This window comes from Lepidochelys kempii, chromosome 4, assembly GCF_965140285.1.
Source record: "Lepidochelys kempii isolate rLepKem1 chromosome 4, rLepKem1.hap1, whole genome shotgun sequence".
In the NCBI taxonomy this organism is placed as follows: Eukaryota; Metazoa; Chordata; order Testudines; family Cheloniidae; genus Lepidochelys; species Lepidochelys kempii.
The window spans coordinates 57,282,343-57,294,748 of NC_136383.1; the positions used below are offsets into that span (position 1 = coordinate 57,282,343).

A 12,406-nucleotide genomic window follows, 5' to 3' on the forward strand; every position below is an offset into this window, starting at 1 on the left:
GTAAGAGATAACTTTAGATATTACATACAGCCCATATGCTCCCCCTATTGCTGTCCAAACCACTGCTGAAAGCTGTAGGTATTCCACAGTGCATTGTGGGGCACAGAGTCCTGAATTTATAACCAAGCCAACAGACCTTAAATAAGCAAGGAATTAATCCCTTCCCACAAATGAATCTGACACCCCTGTGTTAACCATTATACTCTAAACAGTTGTAGATTAGAACAACATTTCAATGATCATCCAATCTGAGAAACTTTCACGTGCGTTACTCCTGTCTCATACTGTCTGCCTCCCCTTTTAACATATTTAATGGCGGGATAACAAAAACAAAAGACACTATCTAATGCCCATTACAAATTAAAAGCAGACTAAACTAAACTACAGTAGCTCAACAAATCACAATAGACTGAACAATAGAAATTACCTAAACAAAGGAAATAAGAGTAGGAACGATGTCTGATGACTTCCTACTACCAATTACTTCATCAATTGAGATAAATTGTAATTTAGGTTTCTGTGAGTAATTTATACAAAGCACTGAGAATAAAATGCTTAATAATGCCTACTAATTTCGATAAAAGTTGTGCAACTGATCTCCCTGTGCATCACTATGAAAATTTACCTTATGCAATTTACCTCATGTTAATTTGGCTTCAGTCTATTGAATTCCAATAACCTACCTGAGAAAGACAAGCAGAACTCTCCCTCTTGTTCGTCAGTGGTGCTCCTACACCTACATAATAAAGTATAAACAGTTCAAATATTTGCTCTTGCTCTTCGTAATTTCACTGGTGATGTGAGTTCAACATGTTGGAGAGGAAGTGAAAAATCAAGAACAGCATTTTGCGATACCAAATTACACTCAAAGCTTTTTTACCCAGCATGCTGGAGGTATTGGGGGTGCCAGTTAGTGAAAAATTCCGGTTAACTAAGATGGAGGAGCCCCACAAAACCCAACCTCGCACCCCCTCCCGCACTCCAAACTCCTCTGACCAAATTCCTCTGCCTAGGAGCGGCAGGGACATGTTGCTGCTTCCGTGGAGCCACGCAGAGCCAGGTAGGGAGCCTACCAGACCCATGCCAACCAGACTGCTGACGAAGATAAAAAATGCTGGTTCATAGAGCTTCCCAGCTGGTAAAGTGACAGATAACACAGCTTTTACTGTATTCAAGATCTGGCTTCTCTTCAAAAGGCTAATTTTCCTTTTAATTTTCACTTGTTTGTCCTCTTTCATTTTTGTCTCTTCTTCACTAATCCCTTTCCTCATTTTTTCTAGTCCTTATAAATAAAGTGCATTTTTCTTTCCAACTCATACATTATGTCATACTGCCTACATGCAATACTAATCGTTATACACTGTGGCTCTATTCCAGGTTACATACTTAGAGAGTGCTGATATATTGTACCTAATCCAGGCAGATCTTCAATAATTTCCACAAAGTTCAAGGGGAAAATTCCAGATGTGCCTTTCAGCTCTCCACTGGCCCATTCTTCATTTATATATTCCTTAAGAAGAATAATTTCACCTTCTGAAAAACTTAGCTCATCTTTCTGGTCTCCAATATATTCAAACCGAGCTATGCATCTCGGGCCCCTGCACAAACACAAAAGAATGAGTTGGCTTCACATATTCATTTTAATATGTTTGTCATTGCATTTCTTGTCTTGGGCACTACATAGCCAGAACAAATGGCATAGGATATCCACAATAGTTAGCATGAAGCAAAAACCACCATATTTATATCTTTCTGGCCAAAATGGATAAAAATGGGGGCCTAAAGGTTGTACTTAGCACAAAGCAGGCAGAAAGCTGCCTTAAAGGGGTACAAACTAGCCTCAGGCCTAGCTCTCTAATATCCAGTCCCCGCCTCTCAGTAGGGTGTATGTCAGGGATGGTGAGTAGCAGGCTGTAGGACACTAGGAATGGGAGGGAGTGAGGCAGCGTGTGCAGTGCTGTGGCTGATCCCTAGCTGGCACCGTGGTCTTGGAGAGCTACTTTAAAATTGCATCAGGTCTATTTTCCTGGCTGGCCTGCCCAGGATCAGGGGTTTGGAAAGGTGACTTGAAGCCACCCTGCCCCTGTGAACTCATGTTTTGCACGGTTAAGAAGCTGGCCCATTGAATATTTCCAAGTTAAGAAATACACAAAGAAGGAAAAGTAATGCTGTCTTATTCAGCTGAAGCCACATTAAAAAACAAAAAACTGAGCAACATAGGCTTTTAAAATATTTTTTTCTAGCTGGACAGCCTGTAGTCCATCTTCGGTGGGGGAGAGGGGGGAGGAAGAGACACACATCAGCAATAGCTGCAATCACATTTTTATTTAGTCTGTTTGATAGATAAGCCACCGTGAAATGCTAGCTTCACATACCCCTGCCCCCCAAAACCTTGAAAATGCAGCATGATGCTTTGTATCAGAGAAAACAATTTTCCTCTATTGGGACAAGCTTTATTTTTCCATGGTGGATTTCAGAAAATATAAACTCTTAATCTAGGGGAAAAAAATCAACGCCTCTGACAGCTTCACAATTTACAGCAGGATACTACACAGCTGAATTCAATTTTTTTCATTTAACTGGAACATAAAGTTGCTGTGTAGCAATATTTAAATCACTGAATGCACCAATTATTTATCATTTAGTACCACCCCAAAAATACAGGGTGAAGGAGGCTGTGATCCTAAGAGCCCCGCCAATGCCAGATGGCACTCTGTTGTCATGCTATTTTCCCAAAAGGTGGCATGTAATATATCACTGGAAAACTAATAACTCACTGATCATTAATATTCTTGCTCAATGAACGTATGGTTAACCCACAAAGAACTGTATAGATGTGCTGGAAATATGTGACTAAAATGTGTTTAAACCAGGGATGTCAGAGAGTTTTCAAAAACAGGTTTTCTACCGACAAAAGGAAAGAGGCCAGCATCTCAGATCAGGTGTGGCCAAATTCAATGGGCTAGTCACTTATATCAGAGGTTGCAGGATGGGATAATTTACGTTGTAAAAATCACCAGCAAGGGAGGAACCAGCGCAGAATCTACACCAGATAGCATGGTGTCCACACCCAGAAGGGGAAAGGAACTTTATCTGAGGATACATTTCAAAAGAATACATTTCAAAGGTTTACTGGACTATAAAGAGGAGGGAAGTGAACACCTGAGTTATCCTTTACCATAGGAATCAAAGAAACCAAGCGCTTTCAGCTCCATGTGTTGGGTCCTAGCTAAAGGTCTAGCCAGCCATGCAGGAAGAAAGACTATGGTGAGAAAAACCGCTTTGAAGAAAAAAGACACTAGTATGTTAAGTTGTTTTAGGCTTAGAAGCATATTTTTACTTTGTTTGTTTGTAACCATTTCTACCCTGATTCCTTATACTTGGTATCACTTAAACCTGTGTCCTTTTGTTAACAAACCTGTTTTACTTATACCATAAACCAACTCAACACTTTGATTGAAACAGACTGTTGGTTAACCCCAGTGAAGGTAATAAGCCTTGTGTACTGTCTTGTTAAAGGACCAGTTAACTTGTTTTTGTGAGTGTTGCGGAAAGACGTCTCTGAGGAACTTGGGAATGGGGTTCACTGATTGTTACCGTCGAGACAGGGTTTGGACTGGCAGAGTCCTAAAAAGTTCGCTGGCAAGGCAGACAAGCCAGTGTGTCAGAGAGCTGACACATAGCAAGTGGGAACTTTGCTGCTGCTATGCTGAGGCTGAGAGGGGTAACACAGAAACTCACAGTTCACAGGTGTTAAGAGGAATTCCCACCCACTCCCCACCTCTTTCTGTGATACCATTTGAACTCTGATCACATATTGGTCACCCTTCTTTACAATTCTAAATTTTCCAGTTTATTTCACTAAAATTTACCTTTTTTTTTTTTTTTAAGAGGGTGATACAGAGGGGCTTTTAAAATCAGACTGCTACTGTTGATCTTTTATAGTGGCTGTCATAGCTACCAGAAAAGTTTGAATAGTTCTACTATTAATTTGAAAATAAAACATTATTTTTAACTTTACCTTTAAGGGAAAGGCTCAGACTGTTTTGTGTAACCCACCTCTGCTTCATTTTGCTTTTCACTTTGCAAGTGAACAATCATGTAAGTCAACAAACTAGCACTGTCCAAAAATGACACTATGGAATGCAACTGAAATCAAGTTGTATCCATTTGAACCAGGAAAGATACTGCCTCTCGTAGTCTTTCCGTATTAAAATAAGTCTATAATAATTTTCATGCCTGGTCATGTGAGGTGCTGAGCATGTACAATTAATGGGAATGGTAGGTGCACAGACCTTCTCAGCATCAAGCCCTACAAGTAGCTATTCTCAGTATCTCAAAAAAGCAGATTTCAAAAAAGATTTATTTCAAAGTCAATGTCATCTGCCATTTCTTAAATCCATGAAGTTCAGTGTTATTTATATTCCTGCCAAAAATAAAACTGCATTGTTTTGAGTCTTTTACAGTAATTAGAGCTTAATTTCATATGAATGAGACAAAAAATGGAAAGATTCTTATTCAAATATTCCTAGTTTGCAAAAATTAAACAGCATAAACTAAAATATTGGTGCATCAGAGTTAGACTAAATTAACGCTAATGCCTCTGTAAATCTGAAGTAAACATAATCCTTCCGCTTATTTGTTTTTCATATATGTCAAGATGAACAAGAGAGCATTTCATAATGTGTATGAAACTCACTTAATACATGTTGATGAAAACAATACTTTTTTCTTGTTCTCTTCCTCTGGAACATCAATCTAATAATGAGAAGACCACAAAACAAAACAAAATAAAAAACAATACACACTCAATCTTAAAATTACAGTGGCATAAATTGAGCATATTTAATGTCAAAATTAGAATCGTCTCCATTCAAATTAGTGAATTACATTGCAGTTTCAGCTGCAGATGCCACACATAGGGTGACCAGATGTCCTGATTTTATAGATACAGTCCCGATATTTGGGGACTTGTCCAATATAGGTGCCTTTGTCTTATACAGGCATGTATTACCCCTCACCCCCTGTCCCGATTTTTCACACTTGCTATCTGGTCACCCTATTTACATGGCACTACATAATCACTGGAATGGTCCGATCATTGGCTACATGGGGGAAGGGGGCTGTTTTGATATAATCACTAACTCTTTGATGCCAATGACCCATCATCATTGCTATTCAACATTATGGAAACAAACAACAACTTTTCATAATTTACATTAATAACTGTGTTTTAATAGCAACAGTCCTCTTTGTTGTCTGCCTCTTTGTTCACTGGCAGAAAATGGAATTGGATACTACTACACACAGTTGCTTTTGGCTCCAGGCTCATAATTGATATTGTAATCTATTATCTGCTAGAGCAATTCAAAATTATCAAGATTACTGTTTAGAAATATCCATTCCCGGCTTTGATAGTCCAGATTTTACTATCTGTACCCCAAACAAACACGTCTCAAATTGTACTTTGGTCTGCATTGAAAGACGGAATGTATAAAGAGGTTAAGTGTCACCAAAAGCCCTCTTCCTTATCACATTTGGAGCTGTAGGCTGTGCACTAACCAAGGGACCCTGGATATATATGGTTTTAAGTTTTTATTTAAAAATATTATCACAGTCATCATCTGATCTCTTATCACACAAGAGTGCTGCAAAATATGCACCACAGCTTAGTGGATTAAACATAAGAGTGGGAGTCTAAAGACCTTGTTTGTAGTCCTGGCTCTCTCACTACTCACTGAGGGCCTGACCCAACTCCCTCACTAATCAATGGGAGTCTTTTCATTGAACATCTGTGGGTGCTGGATTGGGCCATGCTTTACCTTGGGATAATGGCTACCTGACTAGGGCATCATGGGGACTAATTAGTTAATGTTTGAAGTGTACCATAGATGCTAAGTATTATTATTTGATGCCTAGACCTCATGCTGATATCCAGCTTAACATTATCAGACAGAGAGAGAATTGGCCCTTGTATCAATACTGAATGCACCAATTATGTATCATTTAGTACCACCCCAAAAATACAGGGTGAAGGAGGCTGTGACCCTAAGAGCCCTGCCAATGCCTACATCCCCAATGAGCTGATTATCTGTTAACTGCTTTTTTAATAAAGTGTTCTCTCTTCCCAATAGATATTTTTTAAAATTTCCAAACTGCAAAGAAAATATTTTTAGCACTAAGAGTTTAATTCACTTTTAAAAATAAAATAAAATTTCAAAATTAAATATTAGTAAGCAAGAATCATTCCTGAGTACACAGAAAAATTTAAAATGGGAGCAGCTCAGGAACATGTACCTAGGTTCATTTCCCCTTATTTATTAGTTACTGGATCCCACAGTGTGATGTCTAACACTTCCAGTATTCTCTGACAGAGTGAGCCAAATGCAGGCCTGGCGCAGTTCCACTGACTTTGGGCTTGTCTATATGGGTCCCAGTGCAAATTAGAGGATCATGAGTACTCTCTACCTGTTCCAAGTAGAACCCACTGATGCAAATTAAAAGCTACCTAATTCATGTTAACATAATCTTGTTTCAAACAGGATTGTGCATGTTTACACCAGTGCTGAATTTGGCCCATGATGGTCACTCAAAGTTTTATTCTGTTTTAAAACAGTGGTTTTAAAAGTTAGCCATCAATAGAAATCAAATTGTGAATTACATAATGTTTGTTTGGAAACATGAAGAAGGTGAAGGGTGCAGTCTGTTTACCTAACAAATCTCCGTATTAGTCCTGTGTTGGAGTAACACTCCCCACCTCCCCCCAGTCCCACTATTCCCAACTATGACAATATTTTTCATTCAGTAATGGTAGTCAGCATATTAAAATTCACGAACCTAAACGGTTAAAAACCAGAATCAGAGCCTCTTATGTATGACTGCGTCACATTAATATTGAAAATTATTCATGTAGCAGGCAGCAATTCCAAAAGTAAGTTGTGCATGTGTAACTTAAGATGTGATTTTAACCCAATTTAGTTAAACCAGTGTAAACAACTGTATAAACATGGTTATTTTGGACTAGCTAAAGTTGATTCCTAATGGACTTGAGCGAAACCAAAATCACCACGTCCACAAAGCTTTTGGCACCATTTTAACTAAACTGGAATCACACCTTAATATCCACATAAACAAGCCCACAGAAATGTGACATTGCTTGCCCTAGGTCACATATTGAGACAATGGCAGGGCTGGGAATGGAATCCAGATCTCTTGACTTCCTTGATCAGTGCACTATCCCCCAAGATGACTGAAAAGATACGTAAAAGAAGTGGAAGTTTCTATACCACTATCAATAGGCCCTGGTCTACACTACAAATTTATGTCAGTATAACTACATCTCTGAGGAATGTAATTATACCCCCTAACTCCCAGTGTACAGAGTGCTATGTTGACGGAAGGGCTTCTCCCATCAACATAGCTGCCACCTCTCAGGGTGGGGGAGTACCTACGCTGGTGGGAGAAGCTCTATCATTGGCATAGGTAGGATCTTCACTTACTGCTTCAGCGACCCAGCTGCTTCTGCGCTGTAAGTGTAGACAAGTCCTTAGAAAAACGGTGTCTGTTATGTCCTGTCTCTCAGATTCCCTTATCCAGGTCTCTTTGCATTGATCAGGCTATCCAGTAAAAATTAACAGCCATGGTGTTATCGCCTCAATACTTCCTCACCACTGGTTTGATTACACTTATTGTACATAGTGACCCTTCCTTTTAGAGGTTCCAATTTGTTTTCTTTTTGGGAACTTTTTTACTGGTGATGTGTGTCATTCAAGAGGTTTTGTTTTTGTTTTTCCAAAATAAACTTGTCTGCTGCAATTTTAAAAACATACTTCAATAACAACATACCATGTCAGGGTGCACATCTTGGGAGGGTTGAAGGCATCCCAACACTCTCAATCCATTTAATGCAAATCCTTGATGGGACTTCTTACTTAAGTGTAGTTATTTAAAATAATCTGCTCTGTAACACCAGGGAAACGCCCATGGGAATTTGCCCAGATGAAACAGAACAGAATCTGGTCAGGGGTGATTTATGAGCATTTCTTAAGTAACAGCTACGATTCTCTTACCTGACTTTAAATTAACATGAGAATCATACCTATAATGGCTGGGCAGAGTTGCAAGATTAAGTAGATTTCTAATATCACACAAACAAACTGATCTCTCTTCTGTGCACTGATGCAAAATTTACCTAGATAACAAGTGGAATAAAATGCACAGGAGAGAAGGTAAATTAGGCCTGGAGCATGAACCTGAGTGGAATACACTATATTTCAATGGAAATGGGCTACATACAATCACTTTAACAAAGTTGGTAGGAAATATCCCTGTGCGATTCTCAAGTTTTCCTCTGTACCACTCGTTATCTATTTTCTCCAGAAGATAAACAGTCTCTCCAGAATGGAGGTCCAAATCATCAGCATGCTCTGTAAGACAGTATCATTTCAGTTACAGTCAGTGTCAAATGAAGTGAATTTCTCTAAGTAAAAGCTTATTAAATATACACCATACCCAAAAGTTGAATCAGTTTTTAAAAATCTTTATTAACACGGGCATACGGTTTGATATGTAAGCTTTAACTCAAAATTGGTCTCAGCTAAAACCATGGATCAGAACATCCACACATTCAGGGTAAGTTTGGATCCAAACTTAGCAACCTGGGCTCTGCAATTGCATCACATTTCAAGTTCCTGTGAAAAATCAAAATGCTACATGCCTTTTAAACCTCAGTGTTCCAAAGAGCAGAAGAAAAGTTTTGACTATTTTCTTCTCCGCTTTGGTAGCACATTTTACACGATTAGTCAAACTATCCACTTATTGGTATTATTTATGTGCACTCACCTGCTGGAAAGTCATGCAGCACTACAGCATGAGGAGCACTTTTGTCAGAAACCCTCTCAATATTGTTTGAATCCTTACAAAAAACATAAGCAATTTAGAAATCATGAAAGATATTAACATGAACATTCCATTCTTGATTCTGAAAGATTTTTGGCTGTGTACACAATTCCATCATGCATGTATGATTCCAAACGGTCACCTTTAAAGAAAGGAATTATTATTACACATACATTAATGGGCCTGATTCTTCTCTCACTTATACTTGTTTAAATCAAAAGTAATTCCACTGAATGCAGTCACCCAGGTGTAGAACCAATTTAAATGAGAAGAAAATTGACGCAGTGTATTCATATCCAGTACGTCTTATCCGACTGTATTACAACAATTTTGAGTTTCGCAGCACACTCTATCTGGAGACTTTTGCCATGTTATTCTAATGGTACCTCCTTTATACCCCTTAAAATCTCTATAGCCCTTTTCTGTCATAGTAAGGACTCTCACAGTAACTCTTCCTTCTTCCAGGAGCGCCAGACTTTGCTGCTTGATGGCAGTTATATCTTCCCCCCCTTTTTGGTTTTTGGCCATCAGCTATGTCATCTCCATAACACGTGTCGCACATGAAGTGTTAATCTAGAGGGTTTTTTACGTTGCAGTGCAAATAAAGACACTCTACTGAGAAATGATTTGGTTGCGGCGGCACATGACATTCAATGTAAAACTAAACAGATATTAAATTTCAACATCGGCAGGTCTTTGAGTTTGCAGATTCCATGAACATGTGATGTTTCACATGAACATTTATTATATCCATGAAATTTTGGTTAAGTTGGGGATGCATTTTTACATTGACTAGTTCCTTTTCTACACCAGGAAAAAAGTTTCTAAAAAATTTCTCATTGTTTCTAACATCAAGTTCGGCTGAACAAAGGTTAGCAACATTGTGAGCCCTAGTACAGATGGGATATCAGCTGTCCCCACATTAAACATCACATCAATTATGCTCAGAGCAGTTGTGTGGAATATGAAAAGGAGTACTTGTGGCACCTTAGAGACTAACCAATTTATTTGAGCATAAGCTTCCATGAGCTACAGCTCACTTCATCGGATGTAGCTCACGAAAGCTTATGCTCAAATAAATTGGTTAGTCTCTAAGGTGCCACAAGTACTCCTTTTCTTTTTGCGAATACAGACTAACACGGCTGTTACTCTGAAACCTGTGTGGAATATATATATTATATATACACACACACACATAAATGAAGTTTCCCTAGGGAAGACAAAATGTTTTCATGCATTTTGAAACTCTGGTGAATTTTGAGCTGGGATTGGCTGCATGGTTAAAGTCAAGTAGCTATAGTCATAGGATATTCCTGCTGGTTTCCTGATTGGCTAAACACTCCTCGGTGCGTGAATCCGGGTCAGCAGAAGTCATTTTGACTTATTTTCTCAGGGCTTGTCTACAGTACAGCATTCAGCTAGTTGCACTTCAGTTGCTTGTATTGCACTAACTTGAAGCACCAGTGATTGAGTGTCTCACTCTCAACCATTTTAAGGTTTGCCCTCAAGTCCACACTAAATCAGCCCTAAACAGATTAGAGTGGGCGATCATAAATTCATTCATAAACCTTAGTTGACCAGCTGAGAGCCCTCACTCTGCCCTTTCTGCAATGCGCCCCAGGTTAGCCCTGCCTACTCAGAAATATCCTCCCAGTCATACCTCCACCCCTGCAGTGCAGGTCCTCACACAGTGATCTTGCCGTGGATTGCAAACTGAGACTACCTCAGCCCACCTGTGATTCGTCAGAGTAAGATCATCAGCTAGTAGCCCATCAGTGGTTCACTAGTTAAGGAGCAGCATATTGCTGGAGGGATGGGTCTATATAGGAGTTGGGGGGACCATGGCTGAGTTATGGGGGAGATTCCATAGTAGGGGGTATTGCAACAGAGAGAGAGAGAGAGCACAGCCTCATCAGATCATCCAAAAAGGTTGGCAGACTGACTTTTCTGAGTGTATTGGGGTAAGTTTATAGGGGAAATACTGAGGGCTGATGAATAATTGCTTTATTTGAATATAATTCAATGCAATACAAAGAGTACATAACATGAACACAGTGCAAAAACTGAGCAATGTGAATTACAATGTACTGGAAATAAATGTATTCTTAATATGTATTAAATAAAAATTGCACACGTTTGATAAAATCATAGAATATCAGGGTTGGTAGGGACCTCAGGAGGTCATCTAGTCCAACCCCCTGCTCAAAGCATGACCAATCCCCAACTAAATCATCCCAGCCAGGGCTTTATCAAGCCTGACCTTAAAAACCTCTAAGGAAGGAGATTCCAACAGCTCCCTAGGTAACCCATTCCATTCCTCCTAGTGAAAAGGTTTTTTGTAATATCCAACCTAAACTTCCCCCACTGCAACTTGAGACCATTACTCCTTGTTCTGTCATCTGCTACCACTGAGAACGGTCTAGACCCAACCAATGTGTTGCTGAGAGCTTGGAGTTGCTATTCCTATTATTAATCATTTTACCGTTGTGCCTGAAACGTGCTAAGCACTGTACAAAATGCATAGCAAGGCACAATCCCTGCACAGATGAGTTTACCATCTAAAAAGATTTAATTAATTCTTAATGTTTACCTTTTGCTTGCTTTTCAGATGCTCATCTCGGCGGGTGATTATCTTCATATGAGACAAGTGCACTTTGCCCGTTTCCCCTCCCTTTTGACACTTGAAGTAATTGCCGTCGATCTGCTCCAGCAGCACAAGAACATCCCCACGCTTTAAGGTACAGCAACATTTTTTGAAACCAAGAGATTTAATAAACCAGTATTACATTTTTCAGAGTGTCACCTTTAAAGCTTAAAGGAGTTGATGCTTTAACATAATAAAAGACTAATGATTTAGCATTAGGGAGAGAGAGAGAGAATTTCTTTTACCTTGCAGCTGAGTTCTCCAGGGTTTCTAGGAGAGAAATCATCCTTGGCAATTCCATGAGGCACAGGCAGCTTAAACAAAAATCCAGACAAATTATTCACAAATCAAATGAGCTCTCACACTACTAAACACCTGAAATTCATGCTGCATGAGCACAAGAGCCTATACAGTGATGCAATGTAATATAGATACACCCACCTTTCCCTCCTATGCATTTTGGCCACTGGACAAACAATTTAGAGAGAGATTTTCAAAGGTGTTTTTTTTTTGTTTGGTTTTTTTTTTTTAAGGAAAATGGGTATTTAGCACTTAAGTGCCATTTGTGCCTTTGAAAAATACCACCTATACAATACAAGTCAGAGTTTAAAACCAGCTAAGGGTGCATGATCAGAGGGGACAAGAGGCCTTTCCCGTATCTCAGTCCTTGCTCACCCCACAGTGTAGCTCCCATTTCCTCCTAGAACCCCTGGTTCGTTCACAAGACACCCAAAGGCTGTGGAGAAGGTAAAGAAGGAAGCAGATATATATAGATATATATATATATAAACACCACCACTACGAAAATATGCTGAAGGTGAGGAGCAGCAGACTCCTCCCTCACAATAAAGCACCTTATACTCT

At 39.3% G+C, this 12,406-nt stretch overlaps 1 protein-coding gene across 7 annotated transcripts in view; it reads right to left on the reverse strand.

Annotated features, from left to right (window-relative positions):
* Nucleotides 1–12,406, reverse strand: part of SH3D19 (SH3 domain containing 19) — a 118,648-nt gene that overhangs the window by 9,263 nt on the left and 96,979 nt on the right. For 5 of the 7 annotated variants that reach the window (XM_073341345.2, XM_073341339.2, XM_073341338.2 and 2 more), the window contains 8 exons: nt 11,788–11,856; nt 11,489–11,629; nt 8,842–8,914; nt 8,296–8,426; nt 7,500–7,616; nt 4,700–4,758; nt 1,411–1,598; nt 684–736 (listed from right to left, as the gene is read on the reverse strand). In XM_073341345.2, coding sequence (XP_073197446.1) covers nt 684–736; nt 1,411–1,598; nt 4,700–4,758; nt 7,500–7,616; nt 8,296–8,426; nt 8,842–8,914; nt 11,489–11,629; nt 11,788–11,856 — 831 coding nt within the window. The remainder of the gene's footprint in view (nt 1–683; nt 737–1,410; nt 1,599–4,699; nt 4,759–7,499; nt 7,617–8,295; nt 8,427–8,841; nt 8,915–11,488; nt 11,630–11,787; nt 11,857–12,406) is intronic. The other 2 variants (XM_073341341.2, XM_073341340.2) reach the window with 2 other exon arrangements.